Raw genomic sequence first — 17,989 nt, 5'->3', positions numbered from 1 at the left:
CTGAGGAGAATTTGTATTCTCCTCAGAGATACTCTGTATCAGTTTTAACACATTAAACCGGCTCGCAGCTCCAACACACACACCGGCTTAGTGGCTGTCAAGGTTCTGTGATCACAGCAATTACCTATTGCAGTGATCACAGTGCTGTTACCACCTACTCTGCTGTTGAGGGTCTGCCTCAGACCTCGAGGGACCCAGCAAGAGCAGTAAATCAATTAACACTGGTCTTTCTACGAACCAGTGCTCATTGTAAGACATGATGGGAGTATTCCATCACCGGTCATTGATCAACTGAAAAATCGTGATGGAATAATCCTGTCATTGTTCAGGAAGGAGTTAAACTGACTCTCTGCTTAAAGTGCAACTACAGGGTCCCGTGTGATAGTCTAAACAAGTTTTAAATTCAGTTACTATGTGATGCACACGCATCACAAAAACTTACTTTACCCTCCCTGACTGAGCCAAATCTTCCTGCATTTGTGTCTCACATGCTTCCCCTCCCAGACACTGCAGCTCACACTAGGAGGGTTTCAGCAACAGAGCTGTCACTCCAGAAAACAGTGGGTAGGAATAGCTGTTGTCAGATGCTGATTAACAAGTTACAGGCTTGTGTATCATTTTCTCCATCCACTGTAGTGCAAGCAGGCACAGCCTACATGAGAGTGGCAACTCTGCTCTGAATTCAGGAGCAGTGCAGCATTGTTGCCACACTATCACAGGAAGCTGCATTAGGTGGACTTCACTAGCAGGATCAATGAAGGTAATTGTGGGACTTTGCAGGCGGACAAAAAGAAAACTGTAATTGCCGATGCACTTATAATGAAGTGCCTCAGCACAAATTTTTAATGTCTCAAGGAGAGGAAGTGAAGGAAAATGCACACAATGGGACACAGACAGCAAAAAAAAAACAACTAACGGGGTACAAATGTTTGAATCAGTCCTTACCCGATGCACAATGAAATATAAAACATTCAGCTGAAACCATATGACCAAAGATCTAGGTTTTTAATTAGTGATCAGCACTGGAGAGAGTCTAAATCAGCATTTTCACCAGCTAAGGTGTATTATTTCTCACATTACTCTTTATCCTTCCTGGCAAGACTCTTAGCATAACCTTATGTTAGCAGTAAATTACAGGTGTACTTTAATAGTTACATTACAAATGCTTATCACGGTTTGTATTTAACAGTACGGGATGGTATTTGATGCCGGCTCCTCACACACCTCGCTTTTTATTTATCAATGGCCCATGGATAAGGAAAACAACACCGGCGTGGTAAGCCAGACGCATGTGTGCGATGTAGATGGTAAGTGAATGACTTATACTTGCAGGACTCGGTTTTTATGCTATCACTCACACATTATGGATTTCACACATTTATTCCATGTTGCTGGCCAGGCCTGTGATGAGAGACATATGTAGGTTTCCATTGCTGGCTTTCCATTGCTGGCTTGCTTCTGAAAATGGTAGTTGCCTGACCTATCTTTGGCTGCAATACTTTGTGAGCCACCAGCCAGGAACACATAGGCGGAAGTCAGAGCTCCTAATTTTCTGACTCAGAGGTGAAGCCATAGGATCAGCATGAACTAGCATTTCCAGCTTCCATTTAGTGCTCCATCTCGGATCAATCCTCAGAGTTTAGCGACTGAAATACCAGATTATGATGTTCTCTCTCACACCCAGCCATAAATCAGTATTACCTTTTATAGCTTAGGAGATTTAGAACATCTTATGGTGGAGGTTGGCCTCATGCCTGCAGATGGCAATAACACAGGGAGTTTCTATTTATAAACAATTCACAGAACCATTCACCCTGTGAATCTCTGTGAAAATAGAGGCAAAACAAACGTCCTCAGTATATTACCTTTTCAGGTCGAATACAACGTACTGTAATACCACTCTATGGCCACTGGATGGAGCCGAGGAGCATAGGATATAAATATTATATAATATTTCTGATGTTCCTCATCTCTATCGAGTGGTCATAGAATGGTATTGCATTACTTATATACGACCAGAAAAGATAATATGCCAAAAACATTAATTCGTACCAATAATGGTGAAAAATAACATTCTTAGTATTTTATCTTTTCAGGTCAAATGCATTGTAATGTAATACCATATTATGGCCACTAGATGGAGGTTGAGGAACATATATAATTAATACGTATTTATATACTTGTATATTTGTATACAATACATTAGACCCGTAAACATAATATACTAAGAATGTTCCTTTGCCTCTATTCTCACAGAATGAATGCTCACAGCAATTTGCAGGATGAATGGCTCGGTGAATTGTTTATAAATAGACCCCGTGGTGTGTGTAATTCATTTTGTATGTCCTTTTAACTTCAAAAATTGACAAAATCTTTAAATAAAACAAGAATTATATTCACATAACCCAACTTTCCTATGCAGCATGATGTTTATTGCAAAGTGACAGGTCAGCTTTAAAAAGATATATGATCATTTATGTTTGATTTCACACTGCTTCTTTATCAGGCTCAGTTTTTCCATGTCACCAAGTGTGTCTGGGGAAATCCTCCATCTGCCTCTCAGAGATTGTTGCCGGGACCCTTCTTCTAACTGCTCACGTGCTTTTTACTATCAGCCTGTCTCTGTTTCCATGTACACATCTGGCTTCCTCGGAATGGAGGTCTCCAGTTTATAATAAACAGACTTCCTGTCCAGTAAGGCAGTGTAGACTCAGATGTCTCATAACCCCCATACAAGAGACTGGCTGGGAATAGTGTCCTGTGTATCTCAGGGCAAAAAAACCATATACAGCACAGCTCTGCAATACATGCACAGTCCCTCTGTTTTAACCCCTTAAAGACCCTGCACGTACAGGAAAATAGCTGTTGCTCTGCCAGAAATACACTCAGCTCCTAAGTCCTGCTGTGGGCTGACAACACACACTGTTTTGTGGACTGAGCTCTGCCCTGTTGTCTTTTGCTAAACCACTCAAACTCTGCCACTTTCCTATCTCCACAGCAAAGCAATGGGAAATCCAAAATTTGCAGTTGTCACCAGAACAGGAGGTAGGGAATATCTTTCAATGGGGACACCTGTTCTGGTGACAATTGTCATAAAGACTCACTTTGGGGAGACTTGCCTCTGGCAAAGGGAACAAAATTTTATTTCAAAAGTCAATTTAAATCTTTTCTTCTTCCAGCCCTTACAATACAGGGCTGCAGGTAAATCTAAAGGGGAGTGTACAGCAGCTTGTGGAGCAGCATAAAGTGCATGCCTGGGCATAATATAAAAAATAGAGTATTCAGTACATCTCTGTATATCTGCTCCGTGTTTTCTCCCTTTACAAGCAATACAAGTAAACAAAATTCTCTGTTTATCTGCCACAATTCAATGAGCTCCTAACTTCCTGTATGAACGGACAACACAGTGCCTTGTTGTCAGCTGTGCCAAGTTCCCCACTTCTGGACTACAGAACACTTCCTTCTTCTAATGTCATAATAAATGGGGAGTGTACTGTAGTAGACCATGGGAGAACTCAGGCAGGGCTGACAACACTTCTTGGGTTTTGAGTGCAGAAGTGTCAGTGTTGTCAGCTCACTACAGGAACTTGGAGCTCACTGGATTTCTGGCAGACCAATAGCTGAGCTGGGTTTCTGTACTTGCAAGGTTTGTAATGAGACAACACATGGGGAAATTTGTATGCATTGCAGAGATATACTGAATATATTTTTGTATCTTTTGCCCAGACATACACAATAAGGATCACTAAGGACTAGGGTGGGGGTAGTCAAACTTCGGTCCTCCAGCTGTATAAAATTACAAGTCCCATAAGGCACTGCAAGATTATGATAGCCACAGAGGCAAAGGCATGGTGGGATCTGTAGTTTTAACACAGCTGGAGGACAGAAGTTTGGTTACCTTTGGATTAGGGTGGAAATAACATCAACAATGTATTTATCTGACTGTGAATGACTTGTTAGGGAAATAATAATAAATGTGTCTTTGTGCAGGCCCTGGGATATCCAGCTATGCCAATGACCCCCCTTCAGCGGGCAAGTCTCTATTGGATTGTTTAGAAGAAGCCATGTCTATTATCCCCCCGGAAAGTCAGCGAGGAACCCCGGCTTATCTCGGTGCCACAGCTGGGATGAGACTGCTCGAGTAAGGGGCCTTCAAAGGTCAATCTTGTCTACATTCTTCAGAGCCTTGTGGGACCCAGCAAATTTCACATTAGTCATACAAGGAATGAAGGAACCTCTTCTCCTACGCTGACCTTTGGGGGTCATCCCTGGGAGTAAGGGGCCTTCTAAGGTCAATCTTGGCTACATTCTTCAGAGCCTTGTGGGATCCAACAAGTTTCACATTAGTCATACACAGGGCCGAACTTCCCACAAGGCCACCGAGGCCCGGCCTCAGGGTGGCAGGGACTAGAGGGGCGGCAGGTGTGTGGAATTCCTATCTCCCGATGACCGGGACATGCAGTTCTGGGTGCCGGGCGGGTAGTTTTTTTCTACATTCAGCCCTGCTTTGGGCAAGCAGAGTTAAATGTAGAGCGGGGAAGCTGCAGTTCGTTTTGTACTGTACAAGTGATCCAGGTGATGCTGAGATCACTTGAAATTAGCCTGTTCGTCCATCCTCCCCTGCCGCCCCCCTCTATAATCCGCCACGGCTGCCTCTCCCTGCTGGCCGCCTCCCTCTCCGCTGTGGTTTTTGGGGTCCCCTGCTCCTCTTGGGGGACCTTGGACCACAGCACACTCATTCAGGATGGAGGCTGGGGAGCAGAGCGGAGAACGTCCGTTCTCCACTCTGCTCCATGTGAACACTGAGACAAGAATTGGGAGGGGGCGCATTGAGGAGCCTGGCCTTGGGGTCGCAGGGAGAGTAAATCCGGCCCTGGTCATAAAAGGACTTGAAGGAAACTCTTCTCCTGCAGCAATCTCTGGGGGTCATCTCTTGGAGTAAGAGGCCTTCTAAGATCAATCTTGGCCTCGTTCTTCAGAGCCTTGTGGGATCCAGCAAATTTCACATTAGTCATACAAGGACTTGAAGGAAACCCGTCTCCTATGCTGACCTTTGGGGGTCATCCCTGGGAGTCTTCATTAAACTGTAGAAAGCAAAATAAAATTTTGGAATGGGGCCATGAGAAGGGTTGGCCTGCTTCCCTTTACCTCTCAGAGACCACAAATAGACTTCTACAGAGTGTGGGAACACAAATGAAAGAGGGGAAAGCCATTTAACCCCTTTTGTAGCCAGATGTACCCCGTCACATAACACAAGGCATACTTCTAAATATGTCATTATAGTTTTCATCACCTGAGGGGCCCCGTCAGAGCTTGTTATTGAACAATGGCAGGCTTGTTCTACCTGCAGCCCAGTTCTGGTTTCAGCCTCTCTAGAGATAGAGATTTGTTTCTCGGGAACCTCGGCCTCCCAGTTGGCGGATTTCAGCTGAACTTCTTCATGGTATTTATTGGTACAGAATATTCTGCTGTACAAAACCATTTGTATGACACCCTGCTCACAAGAGCCTGCCATTGCTGGTCTGCTTCTAAGAATGCTAGTTGCCTGGCTGTGTCTGGGTTCAATACTTTGAGCTGCTGACCTGGAACAAGCAACAAAAAGTGAATTTTGTGGCTCTATGATTTCAATGCATGTCAGTGATTCAGAATTAACCCTCCTGCTCCTACACTGCAGTGATGTTATGTCCCTTGGCGTTCTCACGTCCTATACACTGTGTATAGAATGTGATGACTCCAGGATCCTTAGACCGCTGCAGTGGAGGGAGAGGGTGGCTGTAAGGAGCAGTCTAAGAACAAGCCGGCTCATAGGTTTGGGTGAGTATAACTGTTTTATTTCAGTCCCTAGACACAAATGAGCAGTTAACCCTTGCCGTGCAAAATCACTTGGTTCCTTAGGGATTGCACCGATACCGATACTAGTATCAGTGCCGAGTATTTGGGCGAGCACTCGTACCCACCCAAATGCTCCAAAACCTAGCCCGATACATGAGCTTCTGGTATCAGGAAGCCAGGCAGCGAGTCATTACACGCTGCCTGGCTTCCTGATTGGCTGGGAAGCCGGCTTCATGCTCCCTCGTCACTTGCTGCCTGGCTTCCTGGTTGGTCGGAAAGCTGACCAATCAGGAAGCTGGGCACTGCATAATGATGCGGTGCCCTGCAGTCATTGGCCGGATTCATTTTCAAGGCCAGTGGCTCACTTAATAGTGAAGCAAGGATGAGAATGACAGCCTGGGAAGCCTGCATCATGGAAGGCAAGCTGTCACAGCACCTCCCACATGTCCATCCCATTCCCAACGTTGTCTTTCATGGTAGTAGCAGTAACAGGAAAGACACATTGTAGCTGTAGAATGTGAACAATAATATTCTTACATTCGCTCTTCCTTTCTGTCTGCTTCTATAGCCTGGAGAACAAAGCGGCATCAGACAAGGTGCTCTCCGAAGTCTCAGACACCATAGGCCGTTATCCCGTGGACTTCCGGGGAGCCCGTATCATCAGTGGAAAGGAAGAAGGCTCTTATGGCTGGATCACCATCAATTACCTCTTGGAATCCTTTATGAAGGCAGGTGCCATGGTTCTGTCATGTTGTTATCACCCAGTCTGATTAATCATATGCACATACAGTATGATATAGTAACATGCATTGTACATGAGGGAGACATCAGCTTTCACTGCTCACAGCACATACACCAATGGGCTACACTAACCCCAACCCTCCCACTCACTTCCCTGTAACCCTAACACTAACCCCAACCCTCACACTTACCCCCCCTGTAACCTGCATACTAACCCTCCCTGTCACCCTCACAATAACCTTCGCTGTTATCTGAATATTAAACCTACCTGTAATCCTAACACTTTCCCTCCCTGTAACACTAACCCTCCCTGTCACCCTCACAATACCCTCATTATTATCGTAACATTAACCCTCCCTGTAACCCTAACACTATCCCTCTCTGTAACCCTAATCCTCCCTGTTATCCTAACACTAACCCTCCCTGTAACCCTAACACTAACCCCCCCTGTAACCCTAACACTAACCCTCCCTGTAACCCTAACACTAACCCTCTCTGTAACCCTAAAACTAACCTTCCCTGTAAGGCTAACACTATTCTTCCCGGTAACCCTAACACTAACCCTCCCTGTAAGGCTAACACTATTCCTCCCTGTAACCCACACATAGATTTGGTACATGTAGAAGAGATTACACTGTTGGATTGGGTTACATGTGTGCCCAACTTAAACTTAAGGGATCTGTTTGTAATGTGCAATCTCTTGGCGCTATATAAATCCTGGCGCTATATAATTCTGTCCGTACAGATTACATGGTGATGGTGAGGTTCAACATTTTCATTTAGTATTTCATTCTGATGATTAGAAAAGTGTGCGTTGGGGTTCCCTATAGATGGAGTTATTATTTTCACTTGGAACATAAGTTTGATTGCTCAGTTTAGAAACCTCTTCCTCTGTCCATGATGTGCTCGTACAATCTAATCACACGGTGTGGTTTAGTTGATGATGGTCAGTTCACATGCATCATATTTCATTACAATATATAGGCCTGTGATATCCATGTATAGAGGGAATCAATAAAAGTTGAAGTCACTTTATAGAGGGAACAGATCTCACCAGAGATTTGTAAATCAGTTGTACACAAGAAGACAGATGTCACCATTGAATCTGAATTAGACCTGAGCTGCCTATCCATATTTCAATGGTGACATCTGTCTTCTTGTGTACAACTGATTTACAAATCTCTGGTGAGATCTGTTCCCTCTATAAAGTGATATCAACTTTTATTGATTCTCTCTATACATCTATATGACATCTTCCCCCTTCTAAATGACGCGTGGCTGGCCATAAACGGGTCAGCCAACGCATCTACATTGACGGTTCTGCCTGGTGGGAAAGACCATCAGTATTTCAATGATTGCTGCCTTTCTTATGCTGGATGGTAAAATTGTACTGCTGGAGGACAAAGCTCCAGCACAACAATTTTCCATTGTCCCCAACAACTCTCTGCGACCAGCTGAAGGATTTATGGTCCGTAATTACTGTGAATTTGCGACCATAGAGATGGTGTAATTTTTGTAACGCCCATACAATTGCCAAGCACTCCTTCTCTATGGTGGCGTAGAATACCTCCCTGGATAGCAGCCTGGAGGAGCTCAGGGGTCTGGTCGGTAGACCGCCAGCTGAGGGTGACAAAACAAGAGTGTACTGGGAACAGGGCAAGTTATAGAAATACTTTTCATTGTACTAAATAGCAATGTCTCTCCACAGTATTCCTTCAGCGGTCGCTGGCTTCGCCCCGTGTCCACCAAGATTTCTGGTGCTCTGGACCTCGGTGGAGCTTCCACACAAATCAGCTTCATTCCAAAGGTGGAAATCAGAGACCCAGAGGAGAGGGCAGATTTCAAACTTTATGGCTTCCCCTACAGTATCTACACACACAGCTTCCTGTGCTACGGGCAGAACCAGGCCCTGAAACAGATGTTGGTCAAAGCAGTGGAGGTGAGCAACCATGGAGAGCCAAGCAACCAAATATGCTAAGCTATGTAAAATGTATTGGAAGGTTCTCATTCATCCAGGTCATGGTATATCTGTAAAAAATAAGTCAAGGCAACTGGACTTGCTGTATTTTTCTTGAAGACATTTCACTGAACATCCGACCAGCTTTCTCCATTCAGAATGGAGAAAGCTGAACTGAGAAAGCTGGTCGGATGTCCAGTGAAACGTCTTCAAGAAAAATACAGCAAGTCCAGTTGCCTTGATTTATTTTTTACAGATAAGCTATGTAAAGGAATGTCAGAGGCCTTGTTTCTGGAGTGTTAGGCAGCATGAGTAAATTAAATTGCACACATTTGTAGAGGAACTTTTAACTAGCCTTAGCATGGGAACCTGGGATGCCTTTTATTGTATAACTCCATGTTCTTAGACTTCCAGTGAAGATACCACCGCTCTGATTCCTACTCTGATTCCCTTTCCTGGAAGCATCAAGGGGGCTGGTGCTGTGCTCATCAACGGCCCAACTCCACATGCAACTAAAAGAGCCACATGTTCTCTACCATTAAGCCCAAAAGGTAATACCTGGTAGAGGCAGCTGGATATAGGACGTAGATAATGAATGTGACCGGGATGTGAAGTTGACAATAAATATGAGAATCGGCAGATTTAAAGAGTGCGCCTCTTTTCTTTTGGTTCCATGCTTTCAGAGTGAGTTCTGGATCCTTCTCTGGTATATGGCAATGTATTACAGAGCATTGTGCAGGTGCCCCTATGGTGACAAATGCAGAAGCCATGTGTAGCTGAACCAGATGGACTGCTAAACATACATATCAAGGCTCCGCATGCTACATGGCTGTTTTGCACAGGCACCCACTCTCTTTAGCTCTTTCTGGCTCTGATTGGTACATACAGACTTTTCAATTTTGAGTCCAATTAGATCCTGTGAGAGTTATAAAAACCCTAATGAAGGGAAATTCTTTGGCACCCAAAACATACTGGCTTCCTCTAGTTACCATTTTGCTATTATACAATAAAAATGCACTTCTGGACTCTTAATAAGAGTGTTTGGCACTGCTTTTGTTTCGACTACACAGACATCTCAAGCCACGTTACCCCCCTATCTCTGGGAAGACCCCTGCTTTGTGACCCTAGCCTATTTGTAACAACTTCTGACCCAATTTGATTTTGTATCTTGGAGATTTTAATGCTACACAAGTGGCTTTAAAGCCCAACACCAGTCAGAACTTTTTTTCATTTTACACTTTGAGAACTTATACCTGACTTATCCCATTTCTTGTTCTAGTGTCACAGGGACAGTAAGTGAGGGGAAATCTCCCCAATGAAGACACAGACAGCAAAAAATTTTTTTTAAAGTTCTCACTCTTACCCAGCATATTGCAAACTAAAAAAAAGAGTTTTGTTGGAGCTGTCCTTTCAGTTTGCCAGTTACCCTGAATAGGCACATGCTGATTCACGGGAACCCCGGTGATCAACTCACTGAATTGTTTATAATGTGTGTCTTCTGTATTCCTATTAAATAGATACATTCTAATAATAATAATAGCTGATCTGGTGATTATATCCACAGTTACAATCATTTTACTTTTATTTGCAGGGAAAAGATCTAAATCAGCCTGTAGATGTCCCCTGCTACCCTGCAGGATACAAAGAAACCATCACCCAAGACTCTCTCTACAACAGCCCGTGCACCATTGAGTCCGCCCCGCCTTCTTCTCTAACAAAAAATATCACCATCAGTGGTACTGGCAGCTCCGGAGAGTGCCAGAATCTACTCAAAAGCATCTATAATTTCACCAGCTGTGCCGGGAAGGAATTCTGCTCTTTCCAGGGAGTTTACCAGCCTCCTGTTGTTGGGAATTTTTTTGTAAGTCAAGTGACTAAAATTGTCTTTACCTTTGGAGAAAACACAACTGAAAATCCACACAAAGCACACACACAAAGTGTTCTGTGTTGTATGATTCCTGTCTTTTGCTTTTGTTTCCTTTTTAGGCATTTTCTGCTTTCTTTTATACCTTTGACTTTCTGAACTTGACATCTGGACAGAATCTGCCAACAGTAAAGAGCACAATCCAAACATACTGTGCCAGAGACTGGACAGAGGTGGGTAGGCTAACTGTCTCTGGGATCTCAGTTGTAGATGGGGTGTTTGTGTATAAACTAGAACTGCAGCCAAAAATACATTATCCAACGGTAAAAACCTGTCTGTGTTCCATGTAGGAAGATGTCTCCTTACTTTTTTTTTGTCTCACTGGCACAGAAAATAAAGGAAGACTCTCCCCAGTAGAAAACCCAACAAATGTGCCATCTCTTCCCTAGTCTTTAAAGTGACACTAAACTCAGGAGTTAAATCTTAAAAATGCATTCAGGTACCTTAACTATTAACAAAAATGTCTCTTATTTGTGTATCACTCGGCTGTAGATCCTCAAATCATCTCTGAATTGGTGCTGACACTGTCCTTCCATCTGGAGGGTGGACACTTTTGATCCCCATGGTCCGTGTGTGTTGTAAAGTAGCCACCGCTCCAAGATCACTCCCGTGATGGACTACAATCGCAATACAAATTAGTAAACTAAACATGAAATTGTAGTCCATCACAGGAGAGATCTTGGAGCGGTGAGTACTTTACAACATACACAGTGACCATGGGGAACAAAAGTATCCACCCTCCAGATGGAAGGACAGTGTCTGCACCAATTCAGAGATGATTTGAGGATCTGGAGCCGAGTGATACACAAATAAGATACATTTCTGTTAATATTAAGGCCTCATTCACACACAACGCAAGAGCAAAATTTTATATTGCGTAAATACGAGCGTATGTGCGTATATGCGTGCACTATTTGCATTCCCAGAATGCATCATTCCTAATAGAAATTCTAATGACCTGTACGCACGTATACGCGTGTATATATGCGTAAACATGCGTATGCGCATAAAATACGCAGAAATACGCTGCCCGGACACATCTCGGTTTCATTCTGTTTTTGCGCTTTTTTACGCTACGCAAATATACGGCTCCATACGCGGCTATGTGTATGGAGCCATTTATTTGCATAAGGTACAAAACGCACGTACGCGTAAATGCGCGGCAGTGTGAATGAGACCTTAAGGTACTTGAATGCATTTTTAAGATTCAACTCCTGAGTTTAGTGTCACTTTAAAAAGAAGTGTCTTTATTATTATCTGTGTCCCCTCACTTGTGTGTGTGACAGTGTGTCACTGAGAAAGGAAGTAAGGGGAAGTCTCCCAATTGGGGACACAAGCAGCAGTAAAGAGGTTCTACTATATCTATAGCTAAACAAGCTTTTGGTTTCAGTTCCACTTCTAAAGCTGTTGTGTAAAGCCCAATTCCTGCCAAAACAAAGAAGGGCACATAGATCTGTTGAGTTTGTATTGCTCTAGTGAAGATTTCCTCTCACTTCCTGTCCCAAAGACACAAAAAGTAAGTGCAATGGGGGGCTCCAGGACATGTAGACACAAAGAGGAATACAGCTGCTAGTCTAGTCTCTGCTAGAAACATGTGCTCTGGTTGGTGTCTTTGTCCCCATCAGAGAGATATACTATCACTTCCTGTCCTGGTTAAACAAAGTGAGGTCAAATCTCCCCATTGATCACAGACAATAGAAACCTGGAACAAGCACAAACAAGGCATAGTATTCAAAATCATCAATAGATCAATCAGACTGCAATAAAGCACAGTGGTAAGACTGCTCTCAACAAAAACAAAAGGGGACTATATTTCAAGATTCATGTGTACAAAGTCCAATGAGAGCACTCTCATTGGACTTTGTACAAGCAATAAAGCCCTGAGGAAGGTTCTAACCCTTCCTAGCTCTGCACAAAACTAAAACAAAATATTGTTCTGGCTAAAGTTGAGCTTTAAATCTTGCGGTGGAATAGAATTTGTGTTTCTGACACTAAATGTGCACTTATAAATGTATCTCTGCCGGTTATGCTCAGCTTCAGGCAGCTTTCCCAAAGGAGAGGAAGGATCGTTTGAGGGATTACTGCGCCAATGCAAACTACATCCTGACTCTACTGCTGGAAGCTTACAAGTTCAGTGAAAGCAACTGGAATTCCATCAGTTTTATGAAACAGGTATTTTTTTAAAACAGTTTATTCTTTTTGGATTTTCTCAAATATTGCAGCGGTGCCTTTTCTGAAGATGTGCGATCAATTTACTGTACTATTAGCCATGTGATAAATCTTTAGTCTTGAGTGATTGGAAATAATGAAATCCCAGACAACTTTCCCTGACCAAGTAAAAGGCTGGTGTCATATAGTGGTCCTGAGGCTTGTAACAACTTGCCAACAACAAGACCATTAACCTTTGCTATGGGGTCACTCCCTCGATAGTGAGTATGAGTGTTCTGTGCCAGTGGGGGTAAATGGAAACTTCTCTTCATTTATTCTGTCACTGACGATTTATTGTCCACAGCAGAATGACCTGTCTGACATGGCCTTGAAGGTATCAATAGACAGGATTTAGCTCCAGGAGGTTGATCCATCCAACTCCATTAGAAACAGGCAAAAATCAAAATGGCAGTGGAGAACTTCCAGCAGATAGCCCTGCCAATTGCTTTCAGGAGAAACGGTGATTGGTTAGGTCAAATGTTCCCAAATGACTGCTACAACAAACAACTTGCCCACTGAACATATGGCACTACCATTGGTGGTAAAAGCACCTACCTTAATACAAATAAAGTCACATATTCCACATATTCACATAATGGTGTGTTAAAATAAGTCATGTTCTTTAGGGCAACACCGACCTTTCACCATTGCCATCACACGCTGTGGTACACTTTCTATAGCACAAAGGAAGCTGCCCCTACCTTGAAACAGTCATTTGGTTGTATTTACCTCCCAGGCTAAACGTTCTCCCAGTCCTCCCCAGTGCCCATCCATAGACAGACTAAAACTGTGATGAAATGCATGTGTACTGTAGCCTTCAGCCAAAACAAATTTAAGTCCAGAGCAATGGTAGAATGGTAGAAAAGAAAGGAACGGGTAAAGTGTAGAAACAGAGCTACTACTACTTTAATGAGTATAAAAGATACAATTGTACTTACAGTGAAGTGACTTGATCAAGGCATATCACCAAAAGCAAATAACTTGTATAGCTGTATAGCTCTATAGCTCTATACTTTCCTTATTATACACAGAGATAGGCTCACCTATATCAGGTGGGTGTCCACTACCGTCCACTACCATCAGCATACTCACAGAAACCAAAATAGGACTATTTTGGTAAGATAAAAGTCACACACTCCAAAGTATAAATATTTTATTAATTTTAAAAAGATAATACAAATAGATTGGAATCAGATCCATGATAGTCTCACTTGAAATTACAGTGCTAAATTCCAGTACCAAACCCACCTAAAGTGTACGCACATAAAAATACAAATATTAAAAATAACAAAATACCCTGTAAGTATAGCAAAGATACCCTAGCAACTATATAATCATAATAACCATAAAAAAAATGCTCCTATAAAGGTGCGATTATATGTAAAATGATCAGGGTACAAAAATAACTATGGCAATTGCCACTATCACCATCGTATCACTATATGATATAAGGGGGGGAATAAAGGGACCACTTTAGAGCATTTATTCCCTGTATCCTTTATATATAAAAATGTTTAATTATGCAAAAAAAATCCCCAAAGTGCTGAGTGAAATCTTCATCTGCCCTGATGCAACCAGTCAATATAATATAAATAGTTCTTAAGGGTCCACATCCAATGGGCAAGCAAAACTTCTGCTCTTAATCATCTGATAGCATACTGTATAAGGAATATCATCAGCAACTTTGTATATAGTTTAACTATTAGGAACCTTTCACACAGGTGTCATCAGTTCGGCTCAGGAGGGAATTAGGGCACCGATCCCCTGCTGATTGGAATAGAACAGAACAGATGTCACTCTTGACTCGTGACATCCGTGTCAATTCAGTTTCTTCCTCTGGCAATGGAAGAAAAAAACGAGCTGTACGGACCCATGATAGGTCTATGGGCAGTTAGATGTAAGCAGACATATGTCTGTTTACATCTGATTACCTCCAATCCATCATTATACATAACCTTGTTTGTTGTCCTCTCCTACAGGCCGCAGACACTGACATTGGCTGGACACTGGGGTACATGCTGAACCTGACTAACATGATCCCTTCCGAAACCTCAGCTAGCGTGAGAACACAGAGTTATGATGTATGGATCGCCGCCGTCTTCTTTATAGTCCTTACCTTGGCACTCACGCTGCTTATGCTGTTCTTATATTTCCGATAATCATTTGTGGAACCTGAAGGACAATGTAACAGACATACAAGTATATAATGTTTACCTTTTTAGAATTCCAGAAATATGAAAGTATCAGCTATAGACTGACAACCTCATGAGCCAAAGTCAGGATCCTTATATTGTGTTGACCAAGCTGTGAAATGCCCATTGTCATTTGGTTACCTATGGGGCCCCACCATCGATCTTGAAGGACCAATGGATATAAATGGATCTCTTCCAAGGTGCGGGAGAACAAAGGTATAGCTCATACAGCATAGATCTCAGGTTGTGTTTGTCTTGGCCTACAGAGCAAGGGCTGCATCATTTAAAAATATTGCAGCAAGACTGCCTCTTACCAGCCAGCAATCCAACATCCTAATTCCTCTCCTCTGCAAATATGGAACATCAGCAAAAACCTTGAATGAAAAGATTAGATTTTAGGCAAGTTTTTCTCCTCTGAGCTGGAACCATCAGCTTCTGAATTGCATCCTGGATCTTGGACACAGGAGATGAGATAAAAGTTGGGGCCTCACGAATGTTTTTCTTCAAGAATATAACCTACGGCTACAAAACATGAAGAGGATTGACCAGAAAGTCTACCATCAGGAGTGTAACTACAGACCTGGGCCCCAATATAATTGTGAAGGAGACCTCTGGTCCTCTATACCTCACCTAGAAGGCAACTCCATCAGTGAGACCCAAGACATTCCCAGACAATGACTTTGTAACTTGACACAGCTGTCTACAATATTTATTCACTTTGTCCTATGTCTAGATAAATCATTTTACAATGAAGTGGGTCTTCCAATAACTGTACTTTTTGTTATGTACTTAATGGAATGTAAGAGTTAGAGCATTTCTTTGCTTTTTCTGTACTCTCTTTGTGGAAATTTTGCCTCACTTCCTGTCCCGAAGCCAACATTGTCACCGGGACAGGTTGAATGAGGCCAAATCTCTGAAAGAGACATAAAGCATCATTAAAACACATTGAGAAGAATAAAACTTATGTCAGTCTGCTGTTGCGGTTTATGTCCCTGCTGGAGATTTCCCTTAACTTTCGGACAACTTTGTCATCTCTGGATAGGAAGTAAGGAGCAAATTCAGCTGTGAGGACACAGACGGCGATAAAAAGTTCTAACCCTTCCATGCTCTCTCAAATTTTTTTTAAAAAGGGCTGGTGATACACTTTTCATTGTATTCCCTATCATTTGTATAGATGCATAGTTGATATAAATAGATTTTTACTACACCTGGTAAATAAATGTCTAATGTTGTGGTGTCCTAACAATTATTGAGATCTCATCAAAGTTCTAAACAGGAAGAAATGTTAACAGTAAAACATCTGTTCTGATGTATCACTTAACGGAGAACTATGAGGTGAGTGATTTTCCTCATAGTTCGAGCCGACATGTGGCAATGAAACCGTCACACATCGGCTCAATTGATTGGGAAGCGAGCGAACGCATACCGTCGCTCACTCACTTCTTGATCATCTTATCTCCCTGCAGAGAGCCGTGACTGTCACTCACGGCTCCCTGCAGGGATTCCCCTCCTCCCAGCTCCGATCCTCCAGTGCTGACTGGCGGAACGGACGGGGGAGGGGGCGGGTACAGCTGGCTCTGCATCTAGATAGGCAGAGCCTGCTGTCACTCACGCAGCTAGGTGGATCTCGACAGTAATGTCGTGATCCGTCCCGGCTGCAGCGGTCTCAGTATACCGCGAGCCGTAGCTCATGATATACTGAGCTTTGGGTCACGGGAGGAGGTTAGTACAGGTGAAACTCGAATAATTAGAATATCGTGCAAAAGTAATTGCAGTAAGTGCTGCAAAAGGGGCCCAAACCAAGTACTGAGTACATATGCATGCTTGTACTTTTCAGAGGTCCGATATTGTTCTATGTACAATCCTTGTTTTATTGATTGCATGTAATAATCTACTTTTTTGAGGTTGTGGATTTGGGGTTCTTGGGGTTTTCATGAGCTGTAAGCCATAATCATCACAATTATGACAAATCACGGCTTGAACTATCTTGCTTTGCATGTAATGAGTCTATCTCATATATTAGTTTCACCTTTTAAGTTGCATTAGTGAAATAAATGACCTTTGCACGATATTCTAATTATTCGAGTTTCACCTGTATATGTCCTCCCATGACCCTTAATAGAACTATGGGGAAAAACATTTACCCCATAGTTCTCCTTTAAGATTAACAGTGATGTATTTTGAATTGTAGGCTCTTGGATTGGAATGTGTTACGACATAAGAGGTCTACTTGAATCTGTAGGCAGCCTGTGAAATGACCTATCAACAAGTACATTAAATGTTTACATTGGGCTGTCAATGCGTGGCAATAAATACCTACCAACCAATGTCTGTCTCTGTCAGTTACTGTAAAGCTGCCCACATTCATTGAACCATGGAGGGTTGCTGGCCATTTCTATCAAAGAAGCCCAACATCAGGCTAACATGTATCATGTGCGTATGATGGTGGAAGCACAAAGGGAGATGGCAAAATTGCTGACTGGCTAGCTGTGGCTTGACATAGCCCAATCCTCCCGCCACCGGTCTTTTTAGGAAAACCCACTTGACCACTGCAGTGGCATTGGTCACATGACCCAGCACTGGCAGGATCCCAGTGATCGCAGGAGCAAGTACGGTTATTTAATCTGTCACTCACATAGTTACACACCATACTGGTGGTGTATTAAAATAGCAACAACTTGTGCTTTAGGTTTGCATCAATGAGTTGTTGGCTGTGTTGATCAGACCTGTCAGACTCCATACATGATTTCTTTAACAGCATTATAAAACATAGTAAAAATGTGAACTGATGCTATGGGTGACACAGACACTTCATTAATTCACATTTCAAAAGTCTTTCTTAAAGAAGAACTTTAAGTTATACTCACCTGAACCACTGAGCCGGCCAGCTGTCACAGCAATGAGTACTCTCCTTGTCGCACTCCTTACCGATATGTCCCTTGTAGTGGGGAGTGCTCGCAGTGACCGTGGATGATGCCGCGAATGTCAACAAAATTGTAGAAATGTCACCAGCACACCAGTCCTTTTAAGATAGCAAAAGCGCTTTCGGGACCGCGCAGGGTCCCTTCATCAGGCTTTAGCATCAATGCTAAAGCCTGATGAAGGGACCCTGCGCGGTCCTGAAAGCGCTTGTTT

The 17,989-nt window shown here is 42.9% G+C and overlaps 1 protein-coding gene across 1 annotated transcript in view; it reads left to right on the top strand.

Annotated features, from left to right (window-relative positions):
• The window catches only part of LOC108787246 (ectonucleoside triphosphate diphosphohydrolase 8-like), a 29,923-nt gene extending 15,102 nt beyond the window's left edge, over window positions 1–14,821 (top strand). Inside the window, exons 3-10 of the mRNA XM_018556744.1 lie at window positions 1,190–1,307; window positions 3,991–4,141; window positions 6,401–6,560; window positions 8,282–8,512; window positions 10,122–10,391; window positions 10,517–10,627; window positions 12,489–12,626; window positions 14,642–14,821. Coding sequence (XP_018412246.1) covers window positions 1,190–1,307; window positions 3,991–4,141; window positions 6,401–6,560; window positions 8,282–8,512; window positions 10,122–10,391; window positions 10,517–10,627; window positions 12,489–12,626; window positions 14,642–14,821 — 1,359 coding nt within the window. The remainder of the gene's footprint in view (window positions 1–1,189; window positions 1,308–3,990; window positions 4,142–6,400; window positions 6,561–8,281; window positions 8,513–10,121; window positions 10,392–10,516; window positions 10,628–12,488; window positions 12,627–14,641) is intronic.
• The last annotated feature ends 3,168 nt before the right edge of the window (window positions 14,822–17,989 follow it).

The sequence above is a fragment of the Nanorana parkeri genome, unplaced genomic scaffold, assembly GCF_000935625.1.
Source record: "Nanorana parkeri isolate BGI_ZX_2015 unplaced genomic scaffold, ASM93562v1 scaffold251, whole genome shotgun sequence".
Taxonomy (NCBI): Eukaryota; Metazoa; Chordata; class Amphibia; order Anura; family Dicroglossidae; genus Nanorana; species Nanorana parkeri.
Note: the sequence above shows the minus strand (reverse complement) of the source record. Positions and strands in the feature narration are given on the sequence as shown.